Genomic DNA, 15,548 nt, shown 5'->3' on the forward strand with positions numbered 1-15,548 from the left:
GCACCCGGCGGGGCGCTGATGCGGCGCCTGGACCTTCGCTGCGCGGCTTCGGAGGCGTCGGCCGAGCGGGCACTCCGCGATGCAGCTCTTGAAGGCGCTCTGGGCACTCGCAGGGGCCGCGCTCTGCTGCTTCCTCGTCCTGGTGATCCACGCGCAGTTCCTCAAAGAAGGTAAATGTACACCGCGTGCGGTCCCCAGCGCGGTCCCCGGCCCGGAACCCCAGCGACCATTGCTCCTGACACTATCGGCCGCCGCGCGGTCCGGATTCCGCGGGCGTCACTGCGGGGGCCCCGCGGCCAGAGGCGCGAACCTTTCAGTATTCGACCTGAGTCCGGACTCGATTCGGACCCGGCCCGGAACGCGCCTGGCGGGGTTCTGGACGCGGATGTGGCATGGGGCAGAGGCGCGCTGCGGCCTCGGTTCTTTCCTAGCTGCCCGGAGCTCGGTCCCTTGACCCGCATGGCTCCCTGGCCGCGGAGCTCGCCGCACGCTGACGGCCCTCGGTAGATGGCACCAGCGTTCTACGTTGGCGAGCTGGGCCAGGGCCGGCTATGAGCCAGTGGGGTTGGTGGGCGCGCGGCTGGGGCAGCTGGGGACACCTGGATGTCAGGGGCTCCAAGCCTCTTTCTGTCTTGGTTGGGACTCCGAGCTTGGTTTAGGAGTACACAGCGATTCCAGCCACAGTGTCCAGGTCCCCCACCAAGTTCTGGTCTGGTGCGTGCTGCAGGGCTGTCTGGTCCCAGCCTACAGTTGTCCTGAAGGAATGAATGAAGGTTGGACTTTTGCGGCTAGAGGGACTCTGCCTGGGAGTCCTGTCCCCAGCACTTGGTGCGGGGTATGAGGGCACATACAGTTGGTGGGCACCCTGGAGGCCCTGCTGGAAACTTGGAAGACTGGGCTGCCCTCAGGCAGGGCCCCGTGCACCTGCTCTGGGCCAGTCCTGTCCACTGGGACAGCAGGAACCGAGACACCAGCCTCCTGGCATGGCCAGCCACTGCCTATGTAGACGGCACCCTTGCCCGCGGCAGGGCCCGCACTGCCTGGCGTGGTCTTGGCCTGCCGAGGACTGTGCCTCCTTCTCATTAGCTGTGGGTTCCTACTGAGGAAGGGCTTACAACATTCAGCTGCTTCTCCGCCTAATTAATGAGCTGCTGGGGCTTCCAGCAAGTAGGTGCGTGAGCTCCCCAGCCGGGCCCTTGGCCTGTGCTGTGCTTCCAGGCCTTGTCTGTGCTTTGTGCATGCAGAGGAGGCTGCCGAGGTCGCCGAGGGCCAGGCCTGCCCCACGGAAGCTGCCTGGGCCCTCTGTGTAGTGGACGCCAGGCCTCTGCCTGCTCAGTGACCTACTTCCGCAGCTGTGCTGCTGCCCACGGTGGTGGTCCCCCAGCCTGGAGGCTCTTTCCTGCTAAGAACTCGCTTCCTTCTGCTGTCTCTAGAGGGCTATTCTTCTCCGCCAGGCTCTGCTGAGCCCCGGGTCACAGGCACTGAGTGGCAGGGTCTCTGTCCTTCAGGGCTGGTGTGGGCCATGAGTCCTCGGGCTGCCCTACTGCCTGCTCTTTCCTGGGGTGTTGCTGTTTGCCAACAGCAAGCTCTTCTGCAGTTTCTGCGCTCCTCTGAGGTCAGGTGTGGTGCCTGTGGAAGGGGTTATGTGACCCGGGCATATTAGCAACCCAGAGAAGCACTGGCTGCTTAAGGGCAGGTGGCCCCTGGAGACCCAGGGTGCGGGCTTCCGAAGGCGCAGCTCTAGGAGCTCTGGTGCAGAGCATAGGTCGCCTGGGTGCGAGGCACTGTGAGCCAGCGTGACTAGGGCGCGTGCTCTGCGGGTGGGCTGGGGGCACGCTGCGCAAGGCCCAGGCTTGCCGTGGGCAGTCATGCACGTGCCCGGCTCTGCAGGGCCCAGGAGGGCCCAGGTCTCTCTGGACAGCAGTCCCGGAAAGTCCCAACTGGCTCGTGCCCTGCAGCCTCTGGAGCCACCATGTGCCCTTCACGTCGCTCTGCTGCCTGCTTCCAGTCTCCTTGGCAGCAAATACCAGGCTGAAAGATCAGGCTGGGGACGCAGCCTGTGTTTGCGGAGTGCTCTTGGGCCCCTTGGGGTCAGGAACGCCAGGGCAGGTCTTGTGGTCTGGAGAAGGGCCCTGGGAGGTGGCTCTTGGGGGCCACCCACTGCCCAGAGGCCAGCAGGAGGAAGCTAGGGCAGCCAGGGCCACTGACTTGTTGCCTGGGGTGGAGCGGGAAGAACTATTTCAATAGCTACTTCCTAAGTCTGGTTCTTCAGGGGTCCCAGGCAGCCGGCTCTGTCCACACTTGCCTCTTGTGTGCAGATGCAGGCCACCCCGCAGCGGCTAATCCGTCTCCCCTGGCGGGCCTGTCTCCAGCAGCCTGAAGATGAATAGGGCTGTAAACGCGGGGAGGCCAATTGTGGTCCTAATCGCAGCCCTGCCTTGTGAAAGCCACATCCGCACAGGTCCTGCCCCCTGTGTGGCCAGCACAGGCAGGGAGCCAGCCTGCTAGGAAAGTGGCTGCAGTGTGGGTCCAGGGGCTGGGGGCCTGAGCAGGCAGTGCTGTCCTGCTGTGAGACCCATGGGACACATGACAGCTCTCTGCTCCCCACAAGACTGTGTAGATGCCAGATGATTTTGAGCACGTGAAGAGGGGGTCGGGTGGGCACCTTGGGACGCTGCCCAATGAGCCAATCTCCTCCTCTGAGAGCGGGAGACAAGAGAAATCTGGGCTGCAGGGGTGGGGCCACCCCTTTCCTTAGTTCAGTCTCATAATGGAGGGATATGGCAACAGCTGGGACACTGACTTCCGCTGCCTCCTTCTGAGGCTTCAACACCTTCCTCCTGAGCTCTTGGAGTCCTCTGCACTGGGACCCTGCGGCTGAGCCTGGATGTGGCTGCTTCCCGTGGCAGGAGGAGCAGGATCGCGCTTGGAGAGCAGACGATTGGAAATCAGGCACCCTGGGCAGGCCGTGGTGTCCCGGGGGATGGATCCCTGGGAGACAGAAAGGGCCAGGGGCTCCGCGGCCAGCCCTTTGTGTGTGCGGGGACCTGATTTGAGCTGTGGATTTGAGGTTAAACTCTCGCTGCAAATCCTCTGATGGCAGGGCATGAGTTCCCTGGCCGAGCCTGCTGTTGGACGCCTCCTCAGCACGCTACTACAGAGAGCTCGTGGGGAGCTGAGCGTCTCTGCGCCTCGTCGCTGGGCATTTCTGCGTCACTTTGGCATGCCGGCCTTCAGCAGCTGCTCGGAGGGCAGAGTGTAGATGGAGTAAACAGGATCCAACTTTCGTTTGTTCCGTGAGCTTGCTGCTTTGGAAGTGAAGTGCCACCACGAGCCTGGGGGGCCATGTGAGTGGGCCGCCTGACCCCGAGCCGGTATCTGGATGGTGACCGTTAATTGGTGTCACCTTATGAGATTAGCAGCCAACACCGCGTTCAGATACTTGTTACGTGGATCAATTTGTTTTTTAAAACGCAGACAAAGGAGCCGTGACACGGTGCGTCCACTGAATGCAAAGAGAACCATTCCTTTTCTAAGCGTGTGTGCGTCCTCCAGAGTCAGGCCTGGCAGGGCCTCGTGGGGGCCTCTCTGGGGCTGGGTGAAGGCTCTGGGAGCCCCAGGCCTGTCCAGAGCAGCCGGGCTACCCTTGGTGAGGGCCTGAGGCTGTGCCAGCTCTCGAGAGCCTGCGATGGCAGCGCAGGGGACAGGATGGCTCCAGGCCTGAGCCTTCAAGGAAGAGGAAGTCCTGCCTGCTCCACAGCACTCAGGCCCAAGTGGGACCCGGCGTCCCGCTCCTGCCTGGGCCGTGGGTTCCAAGCCTGGTGCCGGCAGGCTCTGGGCTGCAGAGGGAGGGGCCTCAGCCTTGCCCGGGGTCTCGGCGTGGCCCGCAGGGTCCTTTTGAGGACAGGGGTGCTGGGGTAGCTCAGGCAGATGGGATGCGGCGTCCCGCGGTAGCCTCTTCCTGACTGCAGACCATATGGAGAGGCCAGGGACGAGCGAATGGCCGCCAGGCAGGGGTGGCATCGGAAAGGCGTTAAAAATAACCAGCTCCTTTATCATCATTTACTATCGCTTCTTGTGTGACACAGAATCTAAATAAAAACCCACACTCACCGTAATGGGATTCTCATCGGCTGAGCGTGTGACAACTGTAGAAGTTAAGGCATAAAGGGACGGGGAATGGAGGTGATTTCCAGATGCCACCCCCCTTGCAGCCCGCTGGAGCCGGAGGCCGAGTGCCGAGTCCCCAGGCAGCACAGGTGGGGGAGATGGAGAGGTGCCTGGCCACGTGCACCAGGCTGTCCTCCCTCCCCGTCGTCCAGTCCATCGTCCTGCGGCACTGGGGAGAGCCGTCCACTCCTCTCTTGTTTCTGCCGGAACTTGGTGCCAGAAACCTTGCAGAGGAGGAGGTTGGGCCCTCCCTGAGGCTCAGGACCCCTCGGTTTCTACCGCCTCTGGGCTCCTAGCACTGCACAGGGCCACCGGGGAGGGGACAGCAGAGGAGACGTGTCCCCAGCTCTGGAGCCAACCACCCAGGGCATTGAGGCAGGTGGTTGCAGTGCCTGCCGGCTGACCTTTTTTGATGTGTTTGTGTGTGTACACACAGTATTCCGTGTAATTAAATGCTTGTAGGTGTTTATTCAGCAGCGTGTGATCTACCTAACCATATCAGATTTATGAGCCCCTATTATGTGTTTGATTTAAAACATACCTGCTTCCCACAGAGCGAGGGTGGGCTGAGGATGTGGGCAGGGCTGCTCTGGGCCCTGGGTGTGCATCTCTGCCTCCTGAGCAGCTGTGGCGTGGACAGGGGCTGCTGGATGTGAGCCCCTGTGCGTGTGCAGAGGAGCCGTGAGGTTGGTAGTTGCCCCAATGTGTGGCCACCGTGGGCCACAGTCAGCGAGTGGATTTGGGGCCCTGGATCCCATGTGGGCTTGCAGTGGGCACTGGGCTGATGGCGCTGAGGGGTCCCAGCTCTCAGGCTCTTCCTGCCCTGTGTGCACAGCCTGCTGGTCACCACGCTGCCGGGGGCCAGTGCCAGAGCCCTGACCAAGGGACAGCATGCGCCTGCATGTTCCACTCACACATCACATGCCCAGCACACACCCACATATGTACACATCCCACATGCATACGTGCATGCCACAGGTTCCTCAGACACATGGCCACACACCCCTGTCACACACTGTGTGTCATGAATGAGGTATGATGGTGTCGAAAGGGTGTAGAAAGAATTAAGTGGCATTACTATGTGGACCAGCTCCCCACAGTGCATGGCTCCTTACACGCTGCAAATACAAAGAAGAAAAATAAGTAAACGCATTTCCAAGCTCCTGCCACAGTAGCAGACGGTGCCGGGAGCCCCTCGGAGCCCGCCCGGCATGGCCGCTCCAGTCTAGCTCTTCTTACCCTTGCTGAAGCGGGTCCAAGAGTCGCCCTCCCCGAGGGTCTTTTTCATGGCTGCCTCAGCGGCTCCAATTGATTACAAGTGTTTGAAGCAATTACTGTCAAATAAAAACTCGACACTGTCTCCTCAGCCTCGGTATTCACTGGATCTGGCCTTGTCACCTTTGAGCTCTTCCCCAAGGTTAAAAAAGCCAGAAGTTGAAATTTTACATCAGTCAAGGACAGGGCAACTGCAGACACTCAGGAGGGAGGACTCCAGAGCTGCTGTAGGAGGTGGCAAGAACCATGGGAAGTGTCCCAGCCGGGGGGCTTCCAGGGGACTCCCAGCACCATGCCTTTCACTGTCATGCATTTTTAAAAATAATTCAGCACTCACTGCGTATTGTGGTACACCTTGTCAGTGTCACACAGGCAGCCACCGCATCTGGACACACCCCATGCAAGCTGCACGTACACACCACACTTACACCACACATGGGCACCACATGCGTTGCATGCGCCGCATAGACACATGTGCCACACACTGTCACTGCAGAGGTGCACACCTGACACACATGTATACACTGCATCTGCACACCCCACACCCAGACACCACACATGTGCACACAGCACAACAGGTACGTGCACACCACACACATTCCACATGCACATCATGCACATGCCCATGAGCACACCACACAGATGGGCTGCATTCACTTGTGTGCCACACCTGAACACACACCACTTACACATCACACACATCATGCATAAACAGCACACATATGTGAAGCCTGTGTGCACATGCTGTATGACACACACGCCACACACGCTACTGCCTAACCACCCAACATGCCACCTGTGAGTAGCATGTGCATGCATGTACCACATACACACATGTACCACCTGCTGGCCACTCTTCCACATCACGCATGTCTACCATACACGCACTGCAGGTCACACACACCACACACCTGTGGCCCAGCCTGGCCTGCAAGAGGGAGTTGCAGGCTGGCCTGGAGTAGCTCTGTCCTCTCTCCTGGGCATGACCCATTCCTGCCGCTCTGTGGGCTGAACCTTCTACAAGTCTGCACTCCAGAGCAGCTATGACTTGCGCCTCCCTCCTGCAGGACAGGGTAGAGGCATGGCGGGTGTGCTGTGAGTGTGTGGCCCGCAGTGCGGCATGATCCATATTTGTGAGCTCTGTCAGGTGCCGTGTGTGTGACATGTCCAGAGAAATGGCCAGTGGGTGTTGCCTGGGGAGATCTGGTGTTGTTCCCACAGACGAACAGGTATTGCCTGGGGAGATCTTGGCTGGCTGGTCCTGTGGCCAGGGTGGGCTGAAAGAGGGTGAGGCATGGTGGCCACAGGGGACACGGGTACATGGTCAGTAGGCTCTGAGCCCCTGCAGCTGGCCCTGCCCTGTCCTGCCCTGCTCTGTTGAGTGCTGGGGGCACAGCATAGACCACCCAAGGGGAAGCCATGCTTGTCCTAGGGCACAGGGGAGCTGAGCTGCAGCCGTTGGGGTTCCCTGGGACCCCTGTCCACAGCCATGGTTGCCCTAGCCCCTCATGCCTGGGGGCTTCCAGCTCCCGTCCTGGGGCTGTCAGCAGTAAGCCAGCCCTTCTCAGGGTCCCGGGTCCTGGGGCTAGGAGCTCTGTCCACTTTCCTTTCCTCCGAGCACTGGTTGGTGGACTCCTCTCATCGGCTGTCCCTTGAGTGAGGTCCTTGAGATTGCCCAGCCCCCAGAACCTCCTCTGTAGAGGGGTTTGCCTGTACCTGGGGTTACCGCCTGCTCCTGGCGGGAGGGGGGTGCACAGGGAGCCAAAGGCAGGTGTGGGGGTGACTGCTGGTGCCTGCACAGCTTTTGCCCAATAGAGGATTCCTAGTCCTGGGGTGGTCAGAATGTTTATGCCCAGCGTTCTCCTTCCTGCTGTGCAGAGAGGCCCCATGTGTGGCCGGGGAGCCAAGTTAAGGACCCCGTGGCTCCTCAGGTGGTTGCCTGGTTACTAAGTGCTGAGGCGGCAGGAGCCCTGTGTTTCACCTCAGTGGCCAGGAACGGGGAGCAAGGTCTGCTGGGCAACAGCAAGGGGGGCCGGACACCCTGCCCTTCTGATGGACTCCAGCACCCACCTCCTCCGGGGCTAGGCATGCCGCGTACCACCGCGGGGGCGCAGCCAGGGCGGGGCTGGGGCCAGGTCCCTTCTGTGGGAGGCAAAGGCAGACATGACCGTGGGAAGGACTGTGGGCCACAGCTGAGCCTAGCTGCCAGTCATTCCCGCTTCCCGCTGACGTCCTGGGTGCTGGGGTGGGATCCTGTGGGTGGCACTCAAGGATCTGGCTTGGCTCTGCTCTGCATGGCAGAGTGACCTTGTCATGCATGGGGGACTGTTGGCCTCCTGTCCAGTGCCAACCCCTGCCATGTGCGGCATGGCGGGAACCAGAGGTGCCCTGCGGGCCCAGGCCCTCCCACCTCTGGCAGTCTGAGGACCCTGCCCACTTTGAGGTCCTTTCTTTGCTTGGAGGCATCATCATCTTTGTAGAGAACAGGCAAGTGACCCCCACTCTGCTGTCCCATCCCGTGTGGCTCCCAGGCACCCTGGGGACCCCGTGGCTGGGCCAACCACTCCCAACCAAGCGACTGCAGATCCCCGGAGGACAGGGCAGTGTCGGGGACACACTCCCCAGAATGTCGAGGCCCTGTTCAGGATGCCAGCAGTCCTGTCCTCTGGTGCTGTCAGTGACACCCCCTTGCCGTGTGGGGTGTGCCATGGTCTTGGCCCTGCACATGATTCCCCCGAGAGCGGAGGCCAGTTGGGGCAGCAGGCATGCACCTCAGACAGCAGCCGTGCTCCCTCCTGGCCGCCTGCAGGTCCTCACGGCCCCTGGACTTGTGGAGCACCCCTGTTCTGGGAGAGCCATCGCCTGTCCCACCTGCAGGTTCCGGTCCACACACTCAGACCCTGTGTGTGTGTGTGTGGGGGGGGGTGCCAGGAAAGCTTCCTGTCCTGGCCCAGAAGGCTGCGCTGGGCCGAGGCTCAGGGTGGCGCCAGAGAGTCGGCTCCCGGCTCCGGGAAGGGAGCCGCTGCTGAGCTTGGCCTGGGCTGACTCTGAGAACTCCTGGCCATGGTGGGGCCTTGCAGGGTCTGCTGGGGGCTGGCGTCACCAGGAGTGGCCCTGGGGCACCTGCTCCTCTGGCTCATGGGGTCCCATGTGGGTTGAAGTGGCACCTTTTCCCTGACTGGCTGGGCGCCCGGAGTCCTCACCGCTCCTGGACCCCCAGCCCGCCATGGTGGTTGTTCCAAACAGTCTGTGCCTGCCCTCTCATTGGCCTTTGGAACATCTGCAAGCACATCTGGCCTTGGGCAGTCTCAGGAGTGCCCAGCATGTGCTGGAGGCCATGGTCCTTTCCTCTCTGGGCTGCGGCTCCTCTTAGCACTGGTTCCTCTTCCCCAGAGCAGCCGGAGCCTGGGTGTGGCCAGGGTCCCAGTGCCTGGGGCTGTCCCCCGCTGTGCAGGGAAGAGTCTGAGGCAGTTTTGTCCCCCTGCACTCCCCCCACCCCCCAGGACCAAGCTCCGGAGGTGTCATTGGCTCAGAATAGGACAGGGTCCCTTGGGGTAGGGGTCACCGGGGGTCCATGGAGGCCAGTGTTATGAGGCCTGCGAGGCCCAGAGCCCGGCCTGAGCTCACAGTCACTATGAGGTGCCTGTGGTGAGAGCTCTCAGCTGTCACCCCCTTGTCCTCTGTCCACCCCTGAGGAGGGCCCCTGGCTCACAACTTTGCCCTGGAGAAGTCTCAAGGGGAGAGGGGCAGAGGCTTGGCTCCGCCTGGGAAGCAGGGACCTGAGGTGGGGGCTGAGGTTGGAACCCTCTCCTGACCTTGCTGTACACCTGGGGACCCACACAGGGTATCAGGGCATCTGCAGGAACGGGGGCCCATAGGGGTCTCAGAGGGACAGAGATGCCATCCTGAGCTAGGGTCCTGGAGGCTGCCTCCTGGATGGGGCTGGTGGCCTCAGGGTACAGTCTGGACCCTGGGCAGGGTCCCCTTTGTCACAGAACCCGTGTCAAGGATGGTGGTGTGTAGCCCCAGCACTCATGCCTGGAGGTTCCCTTCTGCACCCACCTGGACAGGTTGGGCAGGCAGGGCACCCTCCATGAGGACGCGGGCAGGGAGCCCAGGAGTCTGAGGGAGACCTGTCCCCAAGACTGTCCCGCTGGGCTGCGTGGAGCCAGCCTGGGCCCATGTGATCATCCCAGGTATATTTAGAAGAGGTCACGCAGCCTTTAGAACACTCTTTTCAAAGCCAGCGTCTGCCTCGGAGAAGGCGGATTTTATTAGCCAATTACCTCCTTCCCACGATTACAGAGGCAGTCGAGCAGGCCCTGTGATTCGCTTGGCTGATAGAAGAGTCCGAGACCTTGCTTATAAATAACTCCATGCTTTGCAGAGCCAGAGAATGTCTTCAGACCTCCTGTCCCCAAGGAACGCCTTCGCCTTCACAGTGACAGCTTCCTGCTCCTGCTGTCCGTTGCCGTGGGGACAACCTTGATAGACATTTCAGCCTTGGTTTGCTGTGCATGCATTAAGCACCTGCTGTATCCGGCTGTGGGCTGTGGGCCAGGGAAGGCCATGGGGTGCTCTGGAGAGGGGTGCTGGGGTCTCCCCAGGATGACCAAGTGTGAAAAGGCAGCAAGAATTGGGGTCCTTGCCCTGGTGAGATGTACTTACTCTAGGAGTCCCTGGCGGTCCCCAGGGACAGGCAATCCCCAAAGCCCATTGTGTCCACATTTGGGGACAACAGGCCCCAGGTGAAGGGCCCTGCAGAGTCGAGTGACAGGGGTTGGATGAGAGTGAGAGACATGGGCACACAGGCTGGAGGAGGGGTAAGAAGAGGTGGTGCTCCCTGGGTGCCAGGCTGCCAGATCCTAGAAGAGGCAGGAGGGACCCCACCCACAGCCTTGGAGGAGCAGGGTATGGGGACACCGCTGTCCCAGACCCCTGTTGTGAGTATGGTGGATGTGTGGGACTTCGTTAGGGTGCTTGGAGGCAGTGGGCACAGGGACAGCGAGGCGGCAGCTCCCAGGCTGGCTCCGCAGCCCGGGTGTGTGAGTGCGCGGCTCTTGGTGGGGTCCGCCCGGGCCATCTCCCTGTCTCAGAGGTTCCACTGGTGAGTCAGATGCTCCTGAAGGTGAGGCGGGAGACCTCCCTGGGGAGCCCCTGGCCACGCATGTGGCGATCTGAGGAGAAGGCTGAAGGCAAAGCTGTTTTCCCCAGAGGTCAAGGATCAGGGTGGACAGTCCGGAAATTCGTGGTGTCCCTGCACACATAAATTCAGCGTTTCCCGAGCCAGGGCCGTGCACCACCGTTGGCCTGCAAGCTGGTTTCATGCAGGACGCAGAGGGGCATTTTTCATTTTAATAGCTGTGTATTTACTTTTATGGTTACCTTCTATTTATGGCAATGGTGCAGCTTTCTATTATGGGGTGATGGAAAGTGTCTTTCCATAGTCAAGTGACACATAGGTATGGTAAGTTCCAGGAGGCCCAGCGAGCCCAAGGGGCCTCAGGCTCTGCGTCGGCAGGGGCATTTCCCAAGCACTTACTAAGCGCCCAGTGCCCAGGGCGGGCAGAGCTGAGCCAAGGCAGAGACGATGGGCTGAGGCGGTGGTGGACAGCAGACACTCCGCAGAGCTGTGGACGGGCACGCGGTCATCAGGCCGCAGCCTTGGAGGACCGGTCAGGTCCCCACGGTGCAGGGAAGCGCTTAGAGTGCCGAGGAGGGGCTGAGGGGCATGGAGCCTGCCTGGACCCTCAGACAGAAGAGCTCGTGTGTGACAGGTGCCGCCAGCTGGGCCTCCTTACACAGTGGAGCACACCCTGCCAGGCCTGGAGGCAGGGCGAGAGGAGGGTGTCCCCAGTGCGGGCCATCTGTCCCAGCCTCCCCGCTGGCTTCTGAAGCTGTGGCCTTGTCACTCCATGTCTGCCTGTCACTAACGGCTGTCCTCACTGTCCCTGTGTTTTTCTCTCTGGACTCTCACGAGGACATCAACTCAGCCGTGGACCAGGTAGGCCATCAGGAGACCCAGCGCTTGGCGTGTGGAGACGCTGCCTCCTAAGGGGTCCTGTTCGAGGCTGAGGCGGACCTCAGGGAGGCTGGAGCAGATGCTCCAGACTGGGATCTCAGCCCTGTGCTCTGGAGCCACAGGGACTCTTTATTCATGTGGCAGCTGGGCCTCTGATGGCTGCCAGTGGAGGAACTCACAGGACACGCGAGGCTGCCCCGAGGCAGGCAGGGGCTGCACCGGCACACCCTGCTCCCGGCTGCGCTGCTACCTCCACCCCGCGCGGAGCCTCCTGCAGGCACAGGTGTAGGGGCCACCGACGGCCACCCTGGCCTTGGCCTGGTCACTCTGACCCAGGCTGCTGGCCCAGAGCTGCCCTGTGGGAGCGCGCTGCCCTGGGTTCCTAAGGATGTTAATTCTCCATTATTTTCCTTTCTGTTTTGGGAAAGGAAATGACATGTGTACCCGGCCTCCCCGAAGGCATCCTCTGTTCCAATTGGAGTAGGCTGTGGCCAATTTAGCAGTTACCTGGTGTGTTATTAAAAGCGGCTCCTAAAGTTTACTCATTTTGATTGTGATTTATTCCTAATGCATTCACTCACATTAATCGGAACCGAGATGTTTCTCTTTTCCATTAAGTCGGTGACTTGGCAGCGGGAGCAGAGTGCTGGTTTTGTGTGTTATTTCCGGGCACAGAGAGGACGGGAAGGTGCAGAGCAGGGCCTGCTTTGTGGCATGCATGCTTTTGGGGGGTTGGAGGGGACAGTGGACACAGGAGGCGGTGTGGGGAGGGCCCAGGGGAGAGGACGCCGAGGCCTGCACAGGGCCCCGGGCTTGGACATGAGCGCCCTGGAGGCAGAGCCCCAGCCTGACCTTCAGCCCTTGACCTTGACTCAGGACGCAAGTGCCTTCCAGCCTGCAAGAAGTGGCAGGAGGTGCGGACACCCATCAGGGTCCTGGAGCCCCCACCCCGGCTCCTGTACAAGTGTCAGGATGTGGACTTTCTTCTTTCCGGTGGGTTCAGTGGGTCCAGTGTGGTGGCTCCTGCCCTGGACGCCTGGCTTGGGCTGGAGACCTCTGTGTGCTGTGTGCTCACAGCCCCCTGTGGACCAGCTGACTCCAGCAGCCCCAGGGTCCATGCCCCGCTGTCCTCGGTGGTGTCCTTCCTGCCTCGGTCTCCCCCTGCACTTGGGGATGTACAGCGCTTCTAGGCCCTCCACGCAGAGCCAGACCCACTGGGAGGACAAGGTGTCAGTGTAGCTCCCACGGCAAACGCCCGCCCACTACACCCGGAGCTCCCTGTGCCTGCTGCTGCTGGTGCTACTGTGACCCCTGCTCTCGGAGGGATGCCATGAGGCCGGTGTGGTCGTGGGCTTGGGGACAGGGACCTGCTAAGGAGGTGTGGCAGCAGACCCAGGATGCAGGCGCTCAGAGTCCTGCCCGGAGCCATCACCTGGGAGCCGCCTGCCACCTTCCCCTGCATTTCCTCCCCTGTGTATCCCAGCCCACGGCCCCCCAGGCCAAGGTGGCTTCTACTTTATTAAAGGATCCTCACAGCAGGTTCCTCCGCAGGACCCCACAGGCAGAGGAAGGGTCATGGGAGCAGAAGAGCATCACGTGTGGCCCACAGGGAAACTGAGGCACAGGGCACAGAAAGACTTGCCCCGACCCCCTGGACTGTGAGTCCATGCCATTGGACATGAAGGAGCGAGCGGCTCTTCAGGCAGGGCGGCCTTGGGCCCTGCGCAGGCGGGGTTCTGGCCAGGCTGTGGGGCTGGCACCTCGAGGCTGTGGTGGGGATGGCAGGGCGGCTGGGGAGTGCTGCGCTGCAGACAGCTGTCCCACTGGCCCATGCGTGGGTCCACACTGCAGGGGACACCGTGGGGTCGATGCTGCCAAATTGTGCCTTCCGGTCCAGCCCAAGTGCCTCCCCTGGCCATAGTCACCATCCGTCTTGATGTCTGAAGCTAGGGTAACCCAGGAAGTGAGACCGTCCCTTGCCAGTCAGCTCTGTGTTCCTTCAGTCACTTATCACTTTATTTCCCCGTACACTCACTTCTCCTGAAAATCTCTCAGCTTTGCTAAGCGGCCGGGTATGAAACTGCCAGGAAGTGGACTGCTGGCCACAGCCCTGGACCAGCAGACTCGTGGGCTCGCTGTGGCCTGCAGGGAGCTGCCTTGGCTGCGTCCCAGTGCCCAGAAGCAGCGCCAGTTCAGGGTTGTCACCCAGGAAACCTGAGCAGCCAGTGAGACTCTCAGTCTCTTCCAGGTGCCAGGTGCTCCTGCGAGTGTGCACACAGGTGCTCACACTCGTGTGCCGTGCCTCCCACGAGCCACCGCCTGCCATGGCCAGGAATATGGCAGTGGCAGTGGAGGCCAGGTGTCCCTTGTGTCTGCGTGGGCCACCACGCGGCTGTGCCTGGCTCACCCTGAGCTACAGCACACGTGTGCCTCCGGCACCTTCCCATCGGCCCGGAGCAGCTCCTTGGCTCCCCCGTCCCGCGCCCCGCGGAACCCCTGCGGATTCACCATTCCCCTCCACACTAGCACACACAAGGCCACACTGGGGAACTGGGGGAAGAGTCACGCCTTGGAATGGAAACGGACACCTGAGGCTGTGCACCAGCCCTGGGCCTGCCGCCCTTGTGCCCCAGGGAGAGCTTGCTGGGGGCTGAAAGCTGTCCTGCCGCGCTGCACTGGGCAGTGACCTCAGGGGCCTCCTGTGGGTGTGTGTGGTGACAGCCGGGCTCCTGCCAGTTTCTTGGCAGCTGGTACAGCTGGCAGTGGAGGTCTGTCCTGGCGGACGAGGTCAGGAAGGAGATGTGTGTGTCAGGCAGCTGTGAGCCCCGGGTGAAGAGGATGGCCAGGCGGGCTTTGTGGGCACTGCGCAGGTGTGCCTGGCAGCCTCGGCCAGGGAGAAGTCCCGAGTCCTGGCGCACAGCCGGCAGCCTGCCCAGCACCGGTGCGCCCAGTGGCAGGGTGCATGGTCTGTCTCTGTCCCCCAGCCTGAGGCCCCTGCTTGCTGTTTAATTAGGGCCTGCAGAGGGCCTCGCTGACATTATTCTGTGCTAATCCTTTAAGGACTGAGATTGTCTCAACTACAGCTGTGTTATAAGATGAATAAATTTTGAAAAACTTCCTGTACGCGATACCTTATAGCCTTATTAAGTGGCGAGATTATGCAAAAAAAAAAAAATTGTTAAGTATGATAATGCAAGCTTCTGTGTGATTTGTAACAGGACGTTCATTATCTCTCATTCTGCTCCACTTAAGCCCCGTTCCGGGGGAATTAGCGGCATTATGGCTTAGATCTTAACTTTTGCGCTGCAAGCGCGTGTTCCGGAGCTTTTCTGTGCATCCGAACGCTGGATTGCAGGTTGAACAAGCCGGGAGCGTGAGCGCTGCGGAGCGTGGCTAATCTGGAGATTGTGGCTGGTGCGCACCTAGATTTTTTCTGTCTAATTGAAATAATGTTTTGGTGCAGGTTACCCCGGTGAAGTTGTGTCGGCGAAGGTGGGAGAAGCAGCAGAGGCACAGCTTCCGCGAGGCCTTCGGGGACCGCGCCGGGCCCTCTGCCGGCTGCCCCGGGCTCCGGGCTCTGAGCTCCGCGCTGCCCTCCGGCTGAGCGGCTGTCCTTGTCCCTGGCATATCGCTGGTGATCCTTCTCGAGACGGCATGTTCTCGGATTGCGTGAAGGGCCAGGATGGCGGCGCTTTGCTTGAGCACACCGGGGCAGATTCAGGGTCACGGAGCTGGGCGGCGGCGTAGAGAAGCCCCTCGCGGCTGCTTGCCGTCCCTCGTGGTCGCTGACAAGGGCCCACCTTCTGCTGGGTGCGCTGGGGCCGGCGTGCTGGCGACAGCACACGCGATCGCGGCAGGCCTGGCGTGAGCTGCATCCTGCGGTCTGGGCTGTGTCCAGGCGCATGCCCACCATGCCATGTCGCAGGGAGGGGCTCCGTACTCCAGAACGCCTCTGCGCTGCCCGTCCTGGTCCCCTTTGTCATCCTTGCTGCAGCTGACTGTTCACAAGCAGCCTGACCCCCTCTGGGTGGGCAGTGCGGGGGCTGCTTGCTGCCGGAGTCGGGAGCTGCAGCGCTGGCAC

At 61.2% G+C, this 15,548-nt stretch overlaps 1 protein-coding gene across 1 annotated transcript in view; it reads left to right on the forward strand.

Annotated features, from left to right (window-relative positions):
- Positions 1-15,548, forward strand: part of Fam19a5 (family with sequence similarity 19 member A5, C-C motif chemokine like) — a 97,072-nt gene continuing 81,524 nt past the window's right edge. Inside the window, exon 1 of the mRNA XM_023702574.1 lies at positions 1-170. Within this exon, the coding sequence (XP_023558342.1) occupies positions 80-170 (91 nt within the window). The 5' untranslated portion in view covers positions 1-79. The remainder of the gene's footprint in view (positions 171-15,548) is intronic.

This window comes from Octodon degus, unplaced genomic scaffold, assembly GCF_000260255.1.
Source record: "Octodon degus isolate 3935 unplaced genomic scaffold, OctDeg1.0 scaffold00153, whole genome shotgun sequence".
Lineage (NCBI taxonomy): Eukaryota > Metazoa > Chordata > Mammalia > Rodentia > Octodontidae > Octodon > Octodon degus.